General features: G+C 40.4%; 1 protein-coding gene across 4 annotated transcripts in view; it reads right to left on the bottom strand.

The window, feature by feature from the left end:
- The window catches only part of LOC122816986 (CMP-N-acetylneuraminate-beta-galactosamide-alpha-2,3-sialyltransferase 2-like), a 721670-nt gene that overhangs the window by 279791 nt on the left and 420845 nt on the right, over positions 1 to 21034 (bottom strand). For all 4 annotated transcript variants that reach the window (XM_044090098.1, XM_044090099.1, XM_044090100.1 and 1 more), the window contains one exon: positions 4044 to 4223. In XM_044090098.1, the coding sequence (XP_043946033.1) occupies positions 4044 to 4223 (180 nt within the window). The remainder of the gene's footprint in view (positions 1 to 4043; positions 4224 to 21034) is intronic.

Raw genomic sequence — 21034 nt, forward strand, 5'->3', positions numbered from 1 at the left:
TTATTGTTCTGCAGTATTACGTATATGGAGATTTTCTCTCTGGGTCTCCACTGAAAAAGGGTCTTGTGACAGCTGGACTTTCCTGGTAAACAAAACAACAACAACAACAACAACAACAACAACAACAACAACATAAATAAATAAATAAATAAATAAATAAATAAATAAATAAATAAATAAATAATAGATAAATAAAGGCATAGTAGTGGTAGTCCCAAGATGCTGCCATTAGGCACTTTTGGTCATAGCCCATGATATTTCTTTTTCAGGCCATATGGGTATGGGCACAGAAAAGAAAGCTTTATTTAAAACTTATATTGGACAGGCTTTGCAAAGAATTGAGAAGGTACTGTAAGATGCGTGAGCAGAGTCAAACGATTACTAAGACAGGATAAAAAACCATGACTGCTTTGGTATACTTGTCAGTTACTGAGGAATGATTTATAAAGGTAGCCATGGACATTGTGAGACCTGTTAGCAATTTAAGTACCATAGATAAAGGTACAGGTTGTTGGTGGTACAGTATTCTACTAGGTATCCTGAGGTTGTGGCTCTGTTATCTACTGATGCAGAAATTATGACAAATGTGACAAATGCTCTACTATAAAATTTTCAGCAGGGTGGGATTTCCCTGAATAATGCAGACAGATAGAGAAGCTAATTTTGTGGCAAACCTGTTGACTTGTTTCTGAAAGCATTATGTGGCAAAGCAGCTAAAGACTACACCCTCTCATGTACAAACAAATGATCTGGGTGGGGAAGTTTAACTCTGCATTCACATTCCAGTTTAAACAGAAGTGTGACAAATGCCTACCACATCTCCTTTTTTGAACACAATGTGATATCTCAAGTATACACAGGTTTCCCACCAGCCGAGCTATTTTCTGTTCACATGGTGAAAGGGCTATGAGATTAAATTCATTATGAAGTGAAGGTGATTTCTTCAGAGTCTACCTCAGATTTCAGGACTAGACTTAGGGGGTCATTAGGATGAGACAAGAACCTCACACATAAGCGCATTATCATCACACCATCACAACTTCAAGCACAGCAACAACAACACAAGTACATCACCAAAAGGTCTGCTGTGATGGTGCAAGTGTAGCCCAAGAATATTATGTTGGACAAAAGGTGATGGTTCTTGTTTCTGTCTGACAAAATAAGCTACAAGCAGCAAAGTAAGATCCTTTAGCTATTACGAGAAAAGTAAGAAATGTTAATTTTTTTGTAGAATTGCCAGGCAGGAGACAAAAAGGCAGACATCATGATGTTAACATAATGAAACAAACCATAAAAGAAAGAAAGATACTGGTAGCCACTAATCTGTAGTAGGTTACAGGAGAAATCAAGAGGGTCCTTATGGTAGACCTTCTCAGTGTGGCTTATGGCTTAATTGCACACCTCAGGGGATGAAACAGGACTTTTACAGCAGATTTCTCCTACACTGGTTCAAGAAATCTAAGCAGTACTACAAGAGTTTGAAGACAGGCTCACTGCTAAGCCTAACTAGCACCATGGGAATGCAGAGACCCAACAGGCACCTTATAGGTTATCTGATAAAGTCAAACAAACTATTTGGGATGAACTGCAGGAGATTTAGGATCTTAGGTAATCCAAAAATGCAGGAGATGTTGGATATGGGGATATTCCAGAAATACAGTCATCCCTGGGTCTCACCTTTAGTGCTAGTATTAATGAAAGATGGGACCACTGGGTTCTGCATAGATGGTAGGAAACTGGATGGGGTCAGAGTTGTATACTTACCTCATGCCTAGGACAGATCAATCCTTTAAGCAGTTGGATGGGATTAAGTATCTATCTGCTATGAAACAGGCTAAGGGTTACTGGCAAGGACCTTAGATGCCTGCAGCAGAGAAGAGGTCAGTATTTGTTACACACCTTTTGACTGTATGAGTTCATCAAAATGCCCTTTGAGATGAAAATGCCCAAGTGACTTTCCAGAGGCTGGTAGGTCATATTCTGGCAAGAACTGCGACTACAATCTTGTCTATCATGCTGATATTGTGGTTATTTATGGTAAGATCAAGTTCAACATGTTAGAGAGGTACTTAGCATACTAAAAAAGGAAAGTTAACTATTAAGGCAAATAAGTGCCAGACAAAAATGACAGATGTGTTTTATCCTTGTCACTGAGTGGGCGGTAGCAAGATTTGACCAGATGTGACAAAGGTGGAGGCTATTCAGAAATGACCTGCCTCATATCCCAAAAACAGGTGAGGGCATTCCTAGAGACTGTGTAGCCTTACAGGAAGTTTGTACTTCACTTCAGCAAAATAACCATTCAATTAACAGACATTACCCTAAAAAATAAATTGATAAAATTATTTGGACACTGTCTTGTGATCAGGTATTACAAAAGCATAAGGAGGCCTTGACTGGATCCCATGTACTAGCTAGTCCTGATTATAGTTAAGAGTTTACCATGTGGGTAGATTCTTCAAATCACAGTTTGGGGACTATACTTAGCCAGGTCTCATTAAAGGGAGAAATCCTGTCCTCAGTGTATCTCAGTTGTACACTTCAGCCATTAGCGCCTTATGTCCAGTCCTGACATTTAGGACATGGAAACTTCATTGGTCTATGGTATGCAGTGTATATTCATATCTTCCCTGCACAGTTTCACACATGTCTGTGAGTCTAGATCAGATGTATAACATAAACTTACTTCACAATTGCACTGATGTTCCACATCAATACTAAAGACTGCCAACTTCTACAAGGGCATGCAGAGTACAGCCGCACCTACCTGGCCAGAGAGCATTGGTTCTGAATGCTGGACTAGTATTAATAGTGTATAGTGACAGAAAACACATTTGTTGGGGAAGACAATGATCTTACTTAAGTACTGGATAAAGATCTGAAGAATGAGATTATAGACCACCTCATGTAACACCTGTCTGATGGTGTGTTGAAGGGTTTGGAAATGTATTCAGGCAGTGAAGCTCTACTGTTTTGATTAAGTCTGCTATAAAAACATTGGATTGGAATAATAAAGGTATGTAGGATAATCCTGAGAAACATCTTTTATCTTGGTGTTTTGTGGCATGCCACTGCCCAACACAGCACAAAGGACACATGTGAAAGCTGTCCATTTATTCTGCTCTTGCTGAGTGCAGAGCACTGCCATATGCTGTCCTCCATACTCATAGGCAAGAGGAATTTATGAAACTATCCATCTCATTGTCCATGACTATTGGTTACATTACAATATATTTTACTAGTAGGGTCCATCTGAGTGTACATTTCCACTGGCAGAAGCTCCATGGCATCACAGCTTTGGGTGGGGTAATGTGTGGTTGTGGTAGCAGGTTAGACTACACCACAGGGGACTATGTAATTGGTAAGTTATTTAGACCACACAAAAGTATGTTTTCTTTGATTTTCTTACAATTCACTTATATGTTGTTGCTCAGTTCTGTAATGTTGAGCAACAAATCATCAGTCAATCAGGAGACTTGTGTCTTATGGCTCAAAACAGAAATTCTTGGTACACAGCTATGTTATCTTAATTTGGTAGGCAGAGTCAACCTCAGGCAGTATTTAGCAGTCAATGCCTTCCTGAATCACGGACCTTGCTGGTGGGAGTCATTTGCTTTGCTGCTTCTTAAATGGAGTAACATGTCAAGACAATCAGGCAGTCCTATGTATAGAGAAACACTCAATTGTGTACCAATGTTTCTGAATCACTTGAGACCTAGATATGCATTTTTAAATCTGCATCAGCCCTACTTTGTGAATTACAATGTTTGTGACTCATTCCTTAATAGATTACCAGAAATTCCCAGTTATGTCTGTTTCTCTATTAGGATACGCTATCCTTATCCCATCTTTTCTTTTTGAATTTATAGTATGCATTATAATTTACTTGTCTGCAAACTATGTAAAAAATCTTGTTTTCAAGCAACGTGTAACAATTAATGGTACAAGCTTTATAATTTTGTAAGTTGCAGCTGATACTTCATAAAAGGCTTTTACTGAAAAAAAATGTCTGCTATTATATCAGTAAAGCAGATATAGCTTACAATTTGATATTTCCTGTAGTAAGTGCACTAACAATCCATTCCATGTCCAGTGGTTTGAAGGGAATGAGCACAAAGTGGACCCCAGGTGGGAGGTGATGGGCACTTTCAGGGTACATGAAATAATGGGTGCTTTTGTTACCCACGTCCTTTTCAAAACCTGAAGTCGTGGCTCGGTTCATTCTAGAAATGAAACACAATGAATTATTTAAGCGATGTCATTACTTAACAAGTATAAATAATTCACGGCCTATTTTACAAAGTAGCATTCATAAAACATAAATGAAGGTTAGAAGTTCTGCTGTAAATGAAGCTGAAATAAGAAGATGAAAACATCTTAAAATGCTGTCATGTCTAAGATTATGTAAATAAATTCTTCCTGATAATTATTTACTTTATAACTCTAAGCAGTTTGACTATACAAAGTCATTATGTTATGTGACAACTGGATCATATCATAGGACTGAAACTCAAACAATCAAATCACAAACAGAAACCAATCCATTGAAGCAACTTAGAGTTGTGTAAAACGCATTGAAGAGAAGACAGTGGCTACAACAATGTTCTTTGCAGGGACAATCAACACTGCAACCCCAGAATCCTTGTACTTAAATATATTAACTGCATGACCACAGAGCAAAGGCAAAGACCACCTGCAAAGAAAACCCATCCTGCTTCCTAATTGCAGAATGACAATTCACAATAAACAGAACATCAACTATTACTGCAGTTAAGTTCAGTGTAAACACTGCACCAGCTATCTCCTTTATAGAAAATCCGTCTAAGCAAATTTGGTACACAAATAAAAAAATGCACTTTAGGACAATTTTTGGGGGGAAAAAGTGCTTAAACTGTCATTTGATTTACTTGCTACAATGGAATTCCTTCAAAGAAACTGTCATCAGTGTAACATTTGTTCCCCTTATACTCAATCATCATGCTATAAAACATATCTATGTAGGTGTTCAAATACTGACCTCTATACAAGCCTCCGGAACAGTGGCATCTTCTTTATAGTGCTTACCACTTGTAGCATAACTGTACTGCAAGATTACTGTAGGAATTATCATAACAATGCAATGTATTTGAACCAAGGTAGTTACACGGTTTCATACCATCAGAATGTAATGTAGTTTTCATATTTTAGCATTTTCCTTTCTCATCTTCTTTTATTCTGAAAGTCTGTGACCTATAATCATGGATATAACCCCTGTGTGATCAGCTTAAATTGCTAACTGGACATTAGTAATTCATTGACTAAAGCCATATTAGATAAGTCTATAGGCAGACTGGATTTATTCATGCTGTTTGAAGGGTATTCTTTAAACAATATTTAATGTACTTGCATTTTGGATGGGATTCACAAAAAAGTGCTGCATGCATGCCTCTGCAGCACCAGCACTCAAGGTCACAGGGGATAGCGCCTGCATACAGAATAAAAGCCTGCACACTGTAACAGAGGTGCAGCCGTACTAGGATGAATAACACAATGCTATCATATGACAGAGCAGCACTACACCAACACACATGGCTGACATGACAGATGTCACAACTAAAACAGGATAGCTGCTACTAAGTTAGTGCTTACACTTGTAATTCATCAGCATATAGCTACAGCTAGTACCCAGCCACCTCAGGAAGGGCAGCACAGCTGAGTGCAGTGGGCAGCAAAAAGACTAGTGTAGGTGTGCACAGAGCAGTTGAAACTCTTTTAAGCATATAAATTGGGAAGAGGTGGGGTAGAGATAGGAAAGCATGAAACGGGAAAACAGAAAGCAGATGTGAACACAGATGTAACCATAAACTATAAATGGTGGGCGATGAAGGGCATTTTTCAGACAAAAGAGCTTGTTTTGTAAAATTCATAAAATAAATGTGGGTTGGGAAGGTACTGATGGATGGCTATGGATGAGATAGAGAGAGAGAAGGTCAGATAGCAGGATCAGACAGGCAAATATGAAGCAAAGATGCAGACAGATAAGGGTAGTATACTTACAAAATGTGGAGAGCACAGTGGGTGGGCACATACATATAGAGGGTGGACAGTTTGTGATGGGTAACATTGTACTATGAACCAGGAGTGGAAAGAGACACATAAGGGAAGGAACATATTGGGTAGAGGACAGGGTGGAATCTTGGCATGGCTGGATGCAAGGCCAACCTTGAGTGCAACAAACCCAGCCATCACTCACCTGTGTGGTGAAATTTATGAGACATCTGCTCTCCGGAGGCCCAACAGATGGGATCTGATGTTCACATTACTCCTCCTCTCATGCCAGAAGGCAGTCTGCACTGACAGGTGGTCATCAAGTTGCTGGTGCACCTCGACAGGGAGTAGCCTTTGCAACTAATTCCAGGAGACTATTGGTGACTCATGTCATCCATCCTCAAGAATGATGTTTTCATTCCCCTATACCACCCCAAATATGCAGACACAGAGGTCACCAGTGACACCTTCAGGCCACCTCAGGCAGGGGAGGGAATGCTGAGAGACAGACCTGGTGGCCATTAGTGACCAGTGCCAGAGGCAGTGGCTCAGAGGAACTGAGATGGCCACAACCTCTCCTCTTCCTCTTCTGTAACTGGAGCTGGAGAAGGATGACTCAATGGGAGAAAAATTGTTACACAGGTATGCTACAAGCACATTCATTGTTATACACACTCTGCTGTTGAGAGTCAGGGCAGATGCTCCCACCTTCTGTAACATCTAACCATAATCAACCAATGGTCATCTGCAGTTCAACATGTAGCACATACATTTAAGCACACATGTAGAACACTGTTCATAGTACAAGGCAATGGTAGTACGTAGAAAAATGAATGTTTACAATACATCTCTTGATCAATGACCTGAATGTCTGCATCCCATGGTCAGAGCAGACTGGGGTGGTTTTACCTCAGATCATAGTAACAATATGGGGAATCCCACAACAACTGGATCAATTCACACCAGGTATCCACCCTCCTCAGTGGACCACTATATTGGCCCAGTGAGCTTTCTTTAAAGTCTCCATGTAAGAAGAACTGGAAAATTCTTCTCTACCTGGTTCACCATGTAGGACACCTGCTGTTTACACTTGTTGAGGCAGCTGTGGCCAGTGAGTAAACTAGTGCCTGTATAGCTGCACATTTGTGAACCACATAAATCATGTACTGCACTATATATATAGTGCTGCACTACAGCGCTGTGTGCATACATATGCCATCTGCAGAAGCATACAGGTTGCATAGTTCATGCTCGCTGTAACATGTGCCAACATGTATTGGTGACAACATGTTGCACATAGACAGTAATTCACAGACAGGTGCTATCTGGTTCATTACCATAACTGTTGTACAAACTGCATTCTCCTAGCACAACAGAATGAGTGAGGCAGATGTCATAGTATACATGCATCTGAGACCCCATAACAGTGTTCTGGCACAGTACTATCTACTTGTTTGTGAGAACTCAAGCTTTAACATGGGGAATTGCATATTACAAAGTGGCCATGGTCATACACATATGCATGCCAGATTGTAGTGCAGGCGAACACACACACACACACACACACACACACACACACACACACACACACACACACACACACACACACACACACACACACACACACACACACACACACACACACACACAAAGCATGTTCACTGTCCATGAGAATGAAGTACCACTGCAGGCCATCCACATATGGGAGGCAAAGGTGCTGCAGACAAGCATTATCTGGACCAAACTGACAGATGAAGGTATGTGTGTGTGAGCTAACAGTGATTCGATGTGTGTTCATGCTTTCACAAATTCCGCTGGTGGACAGTCCAGCACAGCAGAACAACATTAGGCTGAAGTCAGCAGGGCAGCTGTAGTTGAAGGCAACATGTAAGTGGCACAGTCCAATGACACAATGACACTGTCTGATGCACTGCAACACTGCAGAGGCAGGGTTCACCCACAGCCATTATTGCAGCGGCCCCTACAGAGGTCCAGGCTGACAGAAATCCTATACCTAAGAGTCATGACAGACATCCTGTACCTAACAGTCCCTCCCAGACTTCACTTGTGTCCCCAGCACACACAGCATTTTATCTGGAAATTCCTTCTTAGGTGCACATGCTCACAACAAGGAAGAGATGTTGTGGGGTGGCAATTCCATGAATCAAGAACTTCCCCACTAATATGGCTACTACATTCAAAATAAACAAGTGAAGTTGCAGGCCAGTGATTCTGACAGAGACAGTGGCTACCTACAGCATTGTGGAGAAAGTGAGTGAACTCTGTGGCCTATGGGAAGACATGCCAACTGCATAGTGGTATGGAGTACAGGAACAGGGGCACACAGTGATTCTCAGGTCTCAGATGGCAAATCTTGCATCCATAGTTGCTTTCTTGAAAGGCATTGCAACTGCCATCTGGTGTGCATTTTCAGGCTATTCATCCCATTATCTATTCCATGGCCATGGGAGGCACAAGATGTGCTGATATTGGGCACAGGTCATCCCAAGTCAGACTACACAGTCCACTGATGATTTGGCAACCACATTATCTGTGGGCACATGACTTACCACCTCCAGAAGCTAACATCATCCAGGATGCGGTCACTGCTGTGCCTTCGACTCAGTACCTGAGACACATCATCAGGATGTGCAGACATGGTTCTATAGTTCTACCCTTTCCCAGTCACAGACTAAACTGAGTCCCAACACCACAATTTAACACTGTGGACACTGGGAATGGCAGCATGACTCCCACTGAAGGATGTAATCTGTTACTCCTCACAGCCTCTTAGAGTACATTGCTACTATGTTCATCTTCTGTTACCCTACTCCACATTATAGTGAAGCAGTCACCCATTACTATGCCTTCACCTCCAGTACAAGTGATGATAACTGTGTCCTGCTTGCCGCATACCTTCTGTGGGTACAGTGATATCTAATGCACGGACTGTACCTATATCTACTTCAGTTATGGCACTGCTAATTCAAATTTCTCCCCCGACATTCCACCTTGCTGCTTCTTCTATGGTTTACATGGCAGGCCCTGCCATAATGTTCACTTACTGCTCCATTTCTTTGCATAACACCATGTTGTGGAGCATGGCATACACTCTAAGTATCTTGCTCTTTATGTTTGAACTATATTGAACTGCCTCTCCTGACTTTAAACATCAGAAGCATGACTTCTGTAGTATAAACAGATACTTTGCAGTGTTTAATCTTTCTGCACTGGCTGTGTCATTGGCCATTTCCTGAATGGTTTAGAGGCTGCACATCTATGTTATCAACCAAGGCTCTAGGTCATACCCAGCGCTGCCTGTAATGTACAGCAAGCAACATATGATATGTGGCCTCCTCCCTTCATGCATAGCACATGCATGTTATACCAGCCAGGTGACCCTTTTTGAAGTCCACTCACAGGAACCACTGGTATAGGCTGAACATGTGCCAAATATGTGAATTCTGAGAACTGCCAAAGTGGTGCACAGACACAATACAAATAATGAACAAACACTACTTGCAGCTAAATTAGAAGCGAAACTCAACTTTATTTCATAACCTTAAAAATACTAACACCATGACATACTGACTTCTTGGTTAAATCATAGCAATTTGCTGATATTCAATTTATAAAACTACCAAGCCCACTATATAACAATAGAAAAAAAGTGTGTGTGGCTGGGATGGTTAGAAAATTCCAGTAAATGCATGCATTCATAGATTCATAGGTTCATAGGTTCATAGATAGGTACTAGGCTATTGGCCCAAGGGCCTATGTAAGTCTAGCCAACAAGGTTCCCTGGCTTACGCCACCCAAGAAAATTATTTTCCTGTTTGACTGTTGAGCAGAGACACAGAAGTGATCCCCGGGGTGCATTTCCTATTTCCCATCCACTCATCAAGATTTTTCTTGAACATTACTAATGAAGAACTTTGCTTGACATAGATGAGTAGCCTGTTCCAGAGTATGGGAAGTCTTTGGGACAGGAAGCTATCCCTCCAGCATGTCCTGTTTATTGTGGTGACAAGGTTTAGGTCCCTAGAGCGTGTAGCTTGGATGGATTGGGATTTCTTTAGGTGTAGCATGTCCAACAGCTCTGGGTTTGACATAGCTTTATATGTTAGGCAGAGATCACCTCAGAGTAGGCATATACTATGGTGTATAGCTGGAGTTTTTTGAGGCAATCAGTGTAGGGCATTTGTTTGAGGCCAGTAATCCTCTTTGTGAGGTACTTCTGTGGCCTTTCCAGCTGCTGCAGATGTCTTGTGAGGTACATTCCAAAAGGGGCGTTGTACTCTATAATGGGTCTGATGAGTGTCGAGTGGAGGGGAACAATGACCTCTTTTTTCCTGGATGAAAACCCTTTTATGATAAGGTGCGCCACGTAGAAGGACTTCCTGACTACTGTGGCGATGTGACTATCGAAGGAGAGACTACTGTCCACCTGGGTCACAAGGTCTCTTATCACGCATTCGATGTTAAGCAGATTGCTGCCTATGTGGTAGTTTATGGGCACAGAGTTTTTACCAAAGGGGATAACACTGCACTTTTTGGTATTGAGCTTGAGGCCATGGCTCTGACACCAGGCATCTGTCTCAGTGAGGCCCTTCTGTAGGATGTCCACATCATTTGGGGACTTGACTATGGCTCCTAGTTTGCAGTCATCTGTGAACTTCATTAGCCAGATGCCTTCTGTGTTAGCCTGTACTTCAGAGAAGTAGATACCAAACAGGAGAGGTCCCAGGATGGAACCCTGTGGTACTCCACTTGTCATTGCTTTGAGGTCAAATTTGGAGTCTGCAACTTTCACAGTGTGGGTTCTGTCAGTGAGCCAATTGGCAACCTATCTTGTGACATAGGGATTTATACTAGTTTAGTGAGTTTAGCTATAATTCCAGAATGGGGGTTGGTGTCGAAAGCCTTGATGAGGTCAAGATAGGCTGTGTAAACCACCTTACCCTCATCTATGGCTTTAATGACTGCCTCAAAGAAGTCGATCAGGTTGAGGAGGCATGATCTGCCTTTCACAAACCCGAACTGGGTGGGATCCAGAGTTTTGAGATTACCAATGTCTTTGTTTATGAGTTCCATGATGATACATTCCATGGCCTTGCAGACCAGGCTCATCAGGCTAATAGGTCGATAGTTCCCGGGATCAGTGGTGACTCCCCCTTTGTGGAGTGGGATAACTGTTGCTGTGTGCCATTCAGTGGGCACAAAGCCTGATGTGAGGCTATTATTGAACATAGTGCTTAAGTGGGAGCCAGTTCGTTCTGAAGTTTGTGTAAAACACAGTCTGGGATGTTGTCCCGTCCCATGGATGCTGTGTTTTTGGCTTTAGAGAGTGCAGCTTTTACCTGCATAGTTGTGATTACAGGGACTCTGCATTCTTCCTGTATAGATATGGGCCCTTTAGGGGGTTTGAGGGGGGTAAAGTTAGCACTGAACCTATCTGCCAGGATGTTGGCAATATCAGCTGGTGCTGTAATTTTCATGCCTTTGTGCTGTAACTCAGAGCAGATCTGGGTGTTGCCATTGAAATTCTTGACATAGCTATAGAATGCTTTGTGGTTGTACTTGGAATTAGTGGTGATTTTGTTTTCATAGCTAGCTTTGTAGGATCATATAAGGGATCTCAGCTTCTTACTGAGGCTGACCAGGGAGCTCCTCCACTCATGGGATTTTACTTTCTTTTGCAACAGTTTCTTCCTTCTGTTGTACAGTTTGTTTATGGCAGGGGACCACCAGATTGGCTTCCTTTTTTTGGAGGATAGCGTCTTGTGCAGGATTCAGCAGTTGTAACTGTATTGTCCATCTGCATGAGTGTCATGAAGTTCAGCACGTCTGCCTTAAGAAGCATGAAGTTGGCTTTGGAGAAATGTTTTACTGTGGTTTCCTTAATGGGGGGTGAGGGTGGGATGTGGATATCAAGGGTGATTAGCTTATGGTCAGATCGGATCAATGAGGAGTTGACTTCAGGTGTGGAACACCGGTCACTCATGTTGGTAATGACTAGGTCTAGGATATTGTTGCCCCTGGTGGGGGTGTGGATAAGTTGATCTAGGGCATTGGAGTTTATGAATTCCAGAAAGCGTTGAGCTAAGGAGTTGGTACACGAGTAGTTTTCCCAGTTAATGGTAGGATAGTTGAAGTCGCTCATTATTAGGGTGTTTGGTTGAACCCTAATATTTTCCAGTACATCAAGAAAAGAGGAGTGAGAATCTTGGGGCATGGTGGGGGATTTGTAGCAATCTACAATTTGGATTGCAGTTTTGCCCAGAGTTAATTGCACTTGGATATCCTCAGATGCATTATGCTGAGCAACTAGCCTGAAGGTGTGGATATCCTTAATGAATATGGACACACCTCCACCTTTGGTGTTTCGGTCCAGGTTACATGGCTGAAAAGTGTGGTATGAGTTATAGCCTGGTAGTGCAGGGGTGCTCTCTGGAGCCTTGAACCAGGTCTCAGTCACTGCACAGATATCGATGTTCTCCATTTTAAGGAGTGCCTTGAGTGAGTGCATTTTGAGATTTAGACTTCTAGCATTGAGTAGCATTACCCTCAGTTTTTGCTTGCCTGTTCCTGTTATGGTGGTGAATTTGTTATTTGAACCCTGCCTAAAAAAGGCACTATAGGGGCAGCAAGAGCCTTAGCCAGTATCCAGAATCCCAGGGGCGACAGATGCAGGCCATCTGTGGCAAAGCATCATGGTCTGTTGACCATGTCATCCCAAGCAGACAGATACTGGATCCCCTTAGAATGACACCAGAAGCTTAGCCAATTGTTGAAGTCACTCATTTTGTCCTTGTACTGCGGTATCATTCTTGGCGACGGCTGAATGCTACTCAGGGCTAGGGTCATACCTGACTGGGCTACAAGATCGGAGAGCTCTTCCATGTTGCATTTCATGTAGTCCAGGGAGGTATGTCTCAGGTCATTCAAACCAACATGGACAATGACAGAGTCATATTTGTACTTGTTGTGGAGTGACCTGAGTGCGTAAGTTATGTGGCGGATCCTGGCACCTGACAGGCAGCTGACAGTAACCTTCTCCTTGTTTAGCATGGTGAGTGGGACATCAGTGTGCCTGACTATTGAGTCACCTATGACTAGTGTATTGGGTACGTTGTTTTGCTTTATTGGCTGTGGTTGAGTGGCACACTGAGTCCGTCGGCTATGTCTCATTTGGTTTGTGTTGGGGGATAGAGGTTGCTTGCATTTCTGCTTTGGAGGTCCCTGTTTCTTAGACAGATTATTATTGAGAGCCTCCACAAATGTTTTTGTGTAACTATGTGTGAATTTTGGTGGTGTAGATTTAGTGAGACTATGTGATGAGTGTGGTGTGGTGCAAATGTTTACCCTCTCCTCATGACTGTCAAGTTCAGTCTTGGTTGAAGAGAGTTTTACCTCCAGTTTGGCTAGATAAGTGCATCTCTCACAGGTTGTAGTGTTGGGTGGTAGGAGGAGAGGGCTGTCTGTGTACATGAGGCAATTTCTACATTGCCTCAAGAAGCCCAGATTCATCAGATAGACAGGAGAGAACACTGGGAGCTGAGCCTTGGACATGCCTGAATAAAAAACTATTTTCCTCTAGATAAGTGAGGAAAATGAGTACAAGAGCTGTTTTTCTCTAAGCCAGTGAGAAAAGTAAGTACAAAAACTGTTTTCCTCTAGGTAATGAGAAAGATTGAGTGCTATAGTAATTAGTAGCTTATTTAGTGCATACAAGTTCTGAACAAGTGCTGAGCATGAATAAGCAAATTTAAGTGCTAAAACTAAGAATCTGTATCTGCACTAGATGAGTTACAGGACAGAAACAAGTGCAAATGCAGGCTTTCAAATCAGAAAGTTGAGAGAGATGGAAGATTGCCCAAACGGCCAATAACTACAATTTCTGGGCCAGAACCACTCCATATGTGGTAGACAGGCTACCTAGTGCTTACCACTCCCACTGATAAGCTAGAAGGCTTCCCTCCAACACAGAAACGTTTGGTCACCTCAGAAGCTTACATACAGTCCTGGATACAGCAAATCTGTATCTAGAACACTAGTTACAGGAAAGGTAGGGAACAGGCTTACAGTTTTTTTTTTTTTTTTTTTACAGAAAAGTAGCAAAAACAGTAGTAAAAACAATTCACATGCAGTGCAAGCTAGAACACTTGAGTATGTAGCAATATTAGACCAAATACAGTTTAAAAAATGCAATTAAATTTGACTTTTATCCTATTCATTGTTTTGGATTGAGTACAAGTTACAACACCAGGTTAATACTAATTAGCAGGTTAGTCACCTGTTGTGTTGTGTTGCTGTATTCATTTTTATTATAAATATTTGTGATCCATTTCATTATCCATGCCTTTACGATGCATAGTATTAAACAGTTTTATGGCAATAAAAAAATTGGATCACATACAATGTAGGATTGGTCTCTAAGGGTAAAGTGATGGATGGAGATCAGAAGTAGTGCTGAGTCAGCCAAAGGAATGGGTATCCCAGACAAATTAATTTTTAATTACTAGCAAGTTGTTTAATACCTTAATAGGATAATGTGGGAGCATGACCTAGGTTTACAAATATCTCCAAAGGTGTTGCCTAGAATCATTTTTATTCTGCATTATGCTACAAGGTCAAGACAGTTCCACTTTTTTGGTGGCAATGTTTATTTTTATATGCCAGCCAGACTCTCACATGTGTTCCAGGTTCTTTTGAGACCTGTTGGGAGTTTAACTTGGGAGAACATGGGGACTGGCTTCATATCTTCTGGGCTTGTCCACTTCTTTATCATCTTAAGGAAGGTCTTCAGTTTTCTGTTAGATGTGCCCTAATCAGGGACTTTTATCCTATTCATTGCTTTGGACTGAGTACAGGTTACAACCACAGGTTAATACTAATTAGCAGGTTAGTCACCTGTTGTCTACTTTACTGTTGTCAGGGAAAAAGGGAATTACAACACTTTGGAAGATGAGAGACCCTCCTGTCATGGGAGATGTAAAGACATTTTTAGCCAAGCTTAGTAGGGTGAATTTGCCACAATGAATGTGAGGGCTAGACATGTGGCACTACAAAAACGTGCATTCTGGGATAGGGTATAGAGTAGTTATGATGAATTCTAGAAAAGATACTAGTCACTTTATTTGACAGTAACTTTGTTAGGCACAGTTCTTGCTTTTGACATATATTGTTGCTTCTGTAGTCTTCTGATGTATAATGTGAAAGGATTCTGCAAGTAAATGTTGACATATCTTGTTTGTTATAAAAAATAAACCATTGCTTCTTTCCATAACAAAATATTAGAAGTATTGAACAAGAAATCCTTATTTCTGTTTTCATACTCAATAACAAATTTCAGCAGTTCAAGATTACTTTTGTGTTCATAGAATGTGTGCAACTGGTTGCTGCAACATTTTAATATCTCCAAAATTTCTTAAAATTCTAGCAATGCTTTCTATAAAGGGAGCATATTTCATCCTTAAGAATGTCTTTGACTCCTTCTGCATGTATGCTTATAGCTTCTGTAAGTACGCTCTGTCTTGTAATCTGCCATAAATGCCAACAACAATTGCATTAAAAACAGTATTTTAATTTCAGAGTCTGCTGGTCTGAAGGAAGTCATTATATGGAAGGGACTGCATAAAATGATTGGGTGTGCACTTAAGGCTGAAAGAAAAGCATTTGTAGCTGTAGGTTTCCTGTACAAAGTATTACATTCAGTAAGTAAACATACATCCAAATATTCAGTCTTATGGTTCCAAGTTTTATAAGTAAAGAAAATACCAATGTTATGATTAATTCCATCAAATAACTGATCAGAATATTGTCCTTTGGGATCTGTAGAACAACAGCTATTTTACTGTGATATTATTTTTCACATGCAGCTGGGTTTTACAGACATTAATAAGATGATCTGTTTTTTTTTTTGTTGTTGTGTAAGGACCTTATCAAGATTTTGATGAATTTTTGATAGAATTAATCATGTAATAGAATAAACATGTTCTTAAATGACAGTGACATTTTCCTTTCAGTCTTCCCTGTGTAGAAAGCCTTGCAACTGGACTACTAAGCTGCACACACTACTTTTAAGATGTTACATGTGTAACAGTTAGTGGTCCCAACGATTTTGTCTGTTTGACAAGTACGCTACTTTGCCCATATAAAATGACCTTATGCATTTTACAACTACCCCAAGGAAAAATGCAAATTCATGAACATTTTGTATTCTGTTAAGAACAAAGATGTCAGTAATGTTTTATACAGGCATTCTTTAAATTCTCTACGGTTTTTACTAGTTTTTATTTTTTGTGATAGATCATGTCAATTTGGATATTAGAGGTAGCGATGACAATAATAGAGTAGAAGTCAAATAATTAAAATGGCAACTTCTATTGAAAGATGACAGACCACCTGGCCTAAATGTACATATTAGAGTAATGTGTGTGCTGCAGTCCAAGTCATATCGCTAGCCTACATTTTTATCCTTTTATATATAAATTGGCCCTAGGTGTGAGTGCATGCGTGTGTGTGCCTTCTGTGGAAGGTTGGGCACTGGGCTGGCAACTCAACACTGTAAAAACTCCACTGTCAACATTGAGCGGACAGGTGATCCACTGTGACAACCCCTAACCAGGAAAAACCAAAAGAAGAAGAAGATTCTTGTTATGTTGTTTGTTAGTATTATTACTACACAACTTTTAATATAATTTTATGTAAAACAAGGAATTGTTTGGACATGTTTTCAATATATCTTGTTATTTGGGTCATACAACTGTTCTAATTTATTTATTGTATGAGTCATTTTGGATTTGGTTTGTTCTGAAGTCCATATTATTTAGTGGATGAAAATACTTCACTACCAAATAAATGTGCTGTTTCTTTGAAATTCCACTGGTATTTTTTTTTTTTTTTTGTTAAGGGGAGTTAGTTCTCCAACATGAGAGGTTCCTATTTTCCTGACTCCTGGCTTGAGAAAGGATGTTGCTGAGGAATCTCCAGGGAAGCTGTCCGAAGGGGAAAAAAAACAGCATGAAAGCTGTCTCTGTACTATCCATTTGGGAATTTGAAGTTACCCTAATAGTATTAAAAACTGGCATTTATCCTTTAACATCTATTGAATGTACTTTTAGACTGCACCAAAAATACTGAAAGCATGTATACTAAACTAAATTTATTCAGCAATAGAGAATGTTTATCAATTAAGTGGACTCTGACAATCTCAAATATTATTTATTGGGAAGAGAAGTTAACATCATTACAGATCATGCCCCTTTCCAGTGGCTTTATAGGCAGAAAGATAGTAATGCTATGGTTTCACATTAGGCAGTAACCCTTCAGTCACATACATTCAGAATCACTCATCATATGGGCTGCAGTCACTTTAATTTATTTAGGGTGTCCCAGACATACAACTTATCCTCGGGGCTTAAACTGAAGGTTCTGTGCTGGGGAGGGTGCGCGTGGCATAGTGATGCATGTTTAAGCAGCTGAACTAAGAAACCACACTGCTGTGGGATCATATGACATTGTTGGTAAATGCAGAGGGGTTTGTCAGGTAGGAGAAAAAAATAGGCAGGGCCATCAGAGGAATAACTGTCATTTTAAGCTCTGTTAGTTTCCCAAGATGAGAGATTCCTGTTTTCCTGAATCCTGAGTTGTGGAAGGATGATGCTGAGTAGTCTTCAGAAAAGCCAAGTCTGAAGAGAAGACTATCCTGGAAGATGTCCTTGCAATATCAAGTTGGAAATTGGAAGTTACCCTGTTTGTGTTAGAGTGGAATTTATCCTGTCTGTGGAAAGGAAAACTAACATGTTTTGTAAATACTGTTGGATTATACCAGAAATTCCCAAACTATGTATGTTAAATAAAAGCTATGTAGTGTGAAAATAGAGCATGTAAAGTTAGACATATACTTTGTGAAGAGTAATTATTGAAGCAACACCATATTTCCTGTTAGTCCTTAATTTGCAAGACTGCATCATTTTTCATTAATTCGTGTAAATAAGCTATGTTTAAAACTGGAAGGTGATGCCTAGAGAAGCTTTCTGTGATTAAAATAGTAATACTTCAAAATATATATCATAGCAAAGACTGGAAGTTTTCACCCTATGATGTGACAACATGTTGTAAAACTGAAGTTGCATAATGTAAATAACACTGATGTAACACTGATGTAAATGCGATGTTGTTGTAAATAATGAAAATAATGCTGTTTGTAAGACACACAGCAACATTTTTGTATTTGCTAGACAGACTTCCCACATGAACTGCTGTTAATGAGCAAATATTCCATCAAAATGGGGGTTGATATAATGGTGGGGGTTGGCATAATGGTTTAGATGTTTACCTCACAGAGACAAGATACAGGGTTTGATTCTCACCTGGGAAGCCTGACTAGGCTTAAAAAGGCTCCTGGTGTCATGATTCTAGTAATCAACTATGAACATATGAACAATTTCCCCACTCCTCCCTGACAATCCAAAGGTAACACCACATACACAATCCCCCCAACCATTACTAGGGAACATGTCATGGATACATTTCCAAGCCTAAAACACTGTATCGATGGATCCCAGTAACATCCTGGGATGCTTACTAAATAGGATGAAACACAACCTCTCTGGTACACTTGAATCACTTTTCAACTGGAGTCTACAGTCAGGCTTTGTGCCCAATGAATGAAAGATGGCTACAGTCATTCCCATGCACAAAGGAGGTCCAACCAACAATCCAGGTAACTACAGGCCCATAACTCTGAACAGCTTTATATGTGAGGCCACGGAAAGAATTAACATGGACATGATCATTGAGGTCATAGGTTACCTGCAAATGCTGGACCCATCACACTTCAGCTTTGTTAAAGGAAGTTCATTCCTATTAAATTGGATGGACTTTTGTGAGAGGGTCACCAAAGCAACTGATGAGGGCAAGACTATGCACACAGCTTACCTTGACCTGGCCAAGGCTTTTAATACAATACCCCACTCAGGCATGGTAAACAAGCTCACTAACTTAGGTATAAACCCTTTTTTCACTGTTGGATTGCCAACTGGCTCACTAATATGACCCGGGAGGTCAAAATAAGTGAGGCCACCTCCATCAAGAGGACAGTTACTAGCAGAGTCCCCAGGACTTGGTACTGGGCCCTCTCTTTTTTGGCATTTATTTCTCTGAAGAGGAAGCAAACTCTGAAGGTTTATTCCTGACTAAGTTTGCAAATGATTGCAAGCTGGTGGTTATCATGAATCCCCCTGCAGACACTACCATTTTTTAAGAAGATCTATTTCTGACTAACAAATGGTACCAAAGCCATGGTTTTAACCTCAGTTCTAAGACATGCATAATTGTACTCTATGGGAAGTCAACCATCCCGGCTAATTACCATGTTGATAATATGCCATTAAGAGTCACGCTAGTGGTCAGGAATCTAGGTACACATATAAATGGTAGCCTTAGCTTTGACCACCACATGGCTGCAGTGGTGAGGAAATTGTTTTATGTTGTGCAATTTATAAGTAATGGCATGGCATCTGCCCTTATCACGCCAATCATAGAGTATAATGCTCGCTTTGGTATGTACCTATCCAGGCATATGCAGCAACTAGAGCAACCTCCTTACAAAAAGAATAGAAGGTGTAACAAACCTGCCTTATGCAGATCACCTTAAAGCCCTTTTCCTCTGCTCAGTCTCCTATAGATTGCTGAGGGATGATCTATGCCTAGCTTACAAGGCATCCACAATTCCCAGACTTATGAATCTCCTGTCAAACAGTACCAGAAATACAAGGTCTAGAAACCTGAATTTTGCTTGTAACTTAAACAGAACATGCTGGAGAGACAGATATGTGTCCCAGAGACTGCCCCTCCTATGGCAGAGGCTTTCCATCCATGTGAAGCTGAGTTTGTCTATTACCCAATTTCAGTGCAACCTAGACCAGTGCATGGGGAATAGGAAATTTACATTGGGCCTGGTACCCATGTCCCTTATGGGTAGCTTATAAATGCCTGGCCCTCGTTGTCATATTTGGATATGGGACATCATTATCCTTTTGAGAAAACATGGCTAAGCTTAGAAAGACCACCACAGGTTGTTAGCCTAGTAACAATCTATTAATTTATTAATCTATGACAGGGATTTAAGGAGAGCTATTGTTCTGCAAGTAAGGTAAGTTGACCTGTCGATGCAGGGGAAGTTAGCATCTGGAACAGTGGCACTGAAGGAGAAGACATTCCTTAATCATGTGTGGAAGCCTGGGCATCTTCCTTTAGTAATCAAGAAAAACATGATTCTGGTTGAATGCAATTTTTGGACTACATTAAAAATGGTATACACAACTGTGTTTTTTATTTTCTTGTGGACTTAACAGAAAAGGGTTCTTTATATAGTTTCTGTTGCTTCATCTGTACATGCATGGATAATTTGTGCCAGCATCTTTCATTCTGTTTAACAAACTTTCATTAATTTACAAACTGTGGTCTGTGCTGCATTATTTTACACACACACATATATATATATATATATATATATATATATATATATATATATATATATATATATATATATATATATATATATATATATATATATATATATATATATATATATATATATATATATATATATATACAGTGTCTATATCACTTTGACGAAACGGCTGAAGTTCGAACACCATATGTTCGAACTTCTAACCTCGAAGTGAAAAAACATCGAAGGCTTAGAACAGTGATTTTTTTTCCAGGGAAAAACATTGCTGTCCAAGAAACACACACACAACACAAGCATACCACAAACACAGCAATCCACACACACACACACATACACTTAAAATCCTACATCTAACCCTACACTAAACTGTACATACACTACTATTTATCCACTTACCTTAACCCAAACCCTAACCCTAAGGTCCGTCACTATCGGACACTCAGCTGACCCGCACCCTAACCCTAACTCACCTATCCCTCCCTAACCCTAAAGTCTGTCACTATCACACACCCACCTCACCCGTGC

Source organism: Protopterus annectens, chromosome 12.part0 (genome assembly GCF_019279795.1).
Source record: "Protopterus annectens isolate FY-2018-M chromosome 12.part0, PAN1.0, whole genome shotgun sequence".
Taxonomy (NCBI): Eukaryota; Metazoa; Chordata; order Ceratodontiformes; family Protopteridae; genus Protopterus; species Protopterus annectens.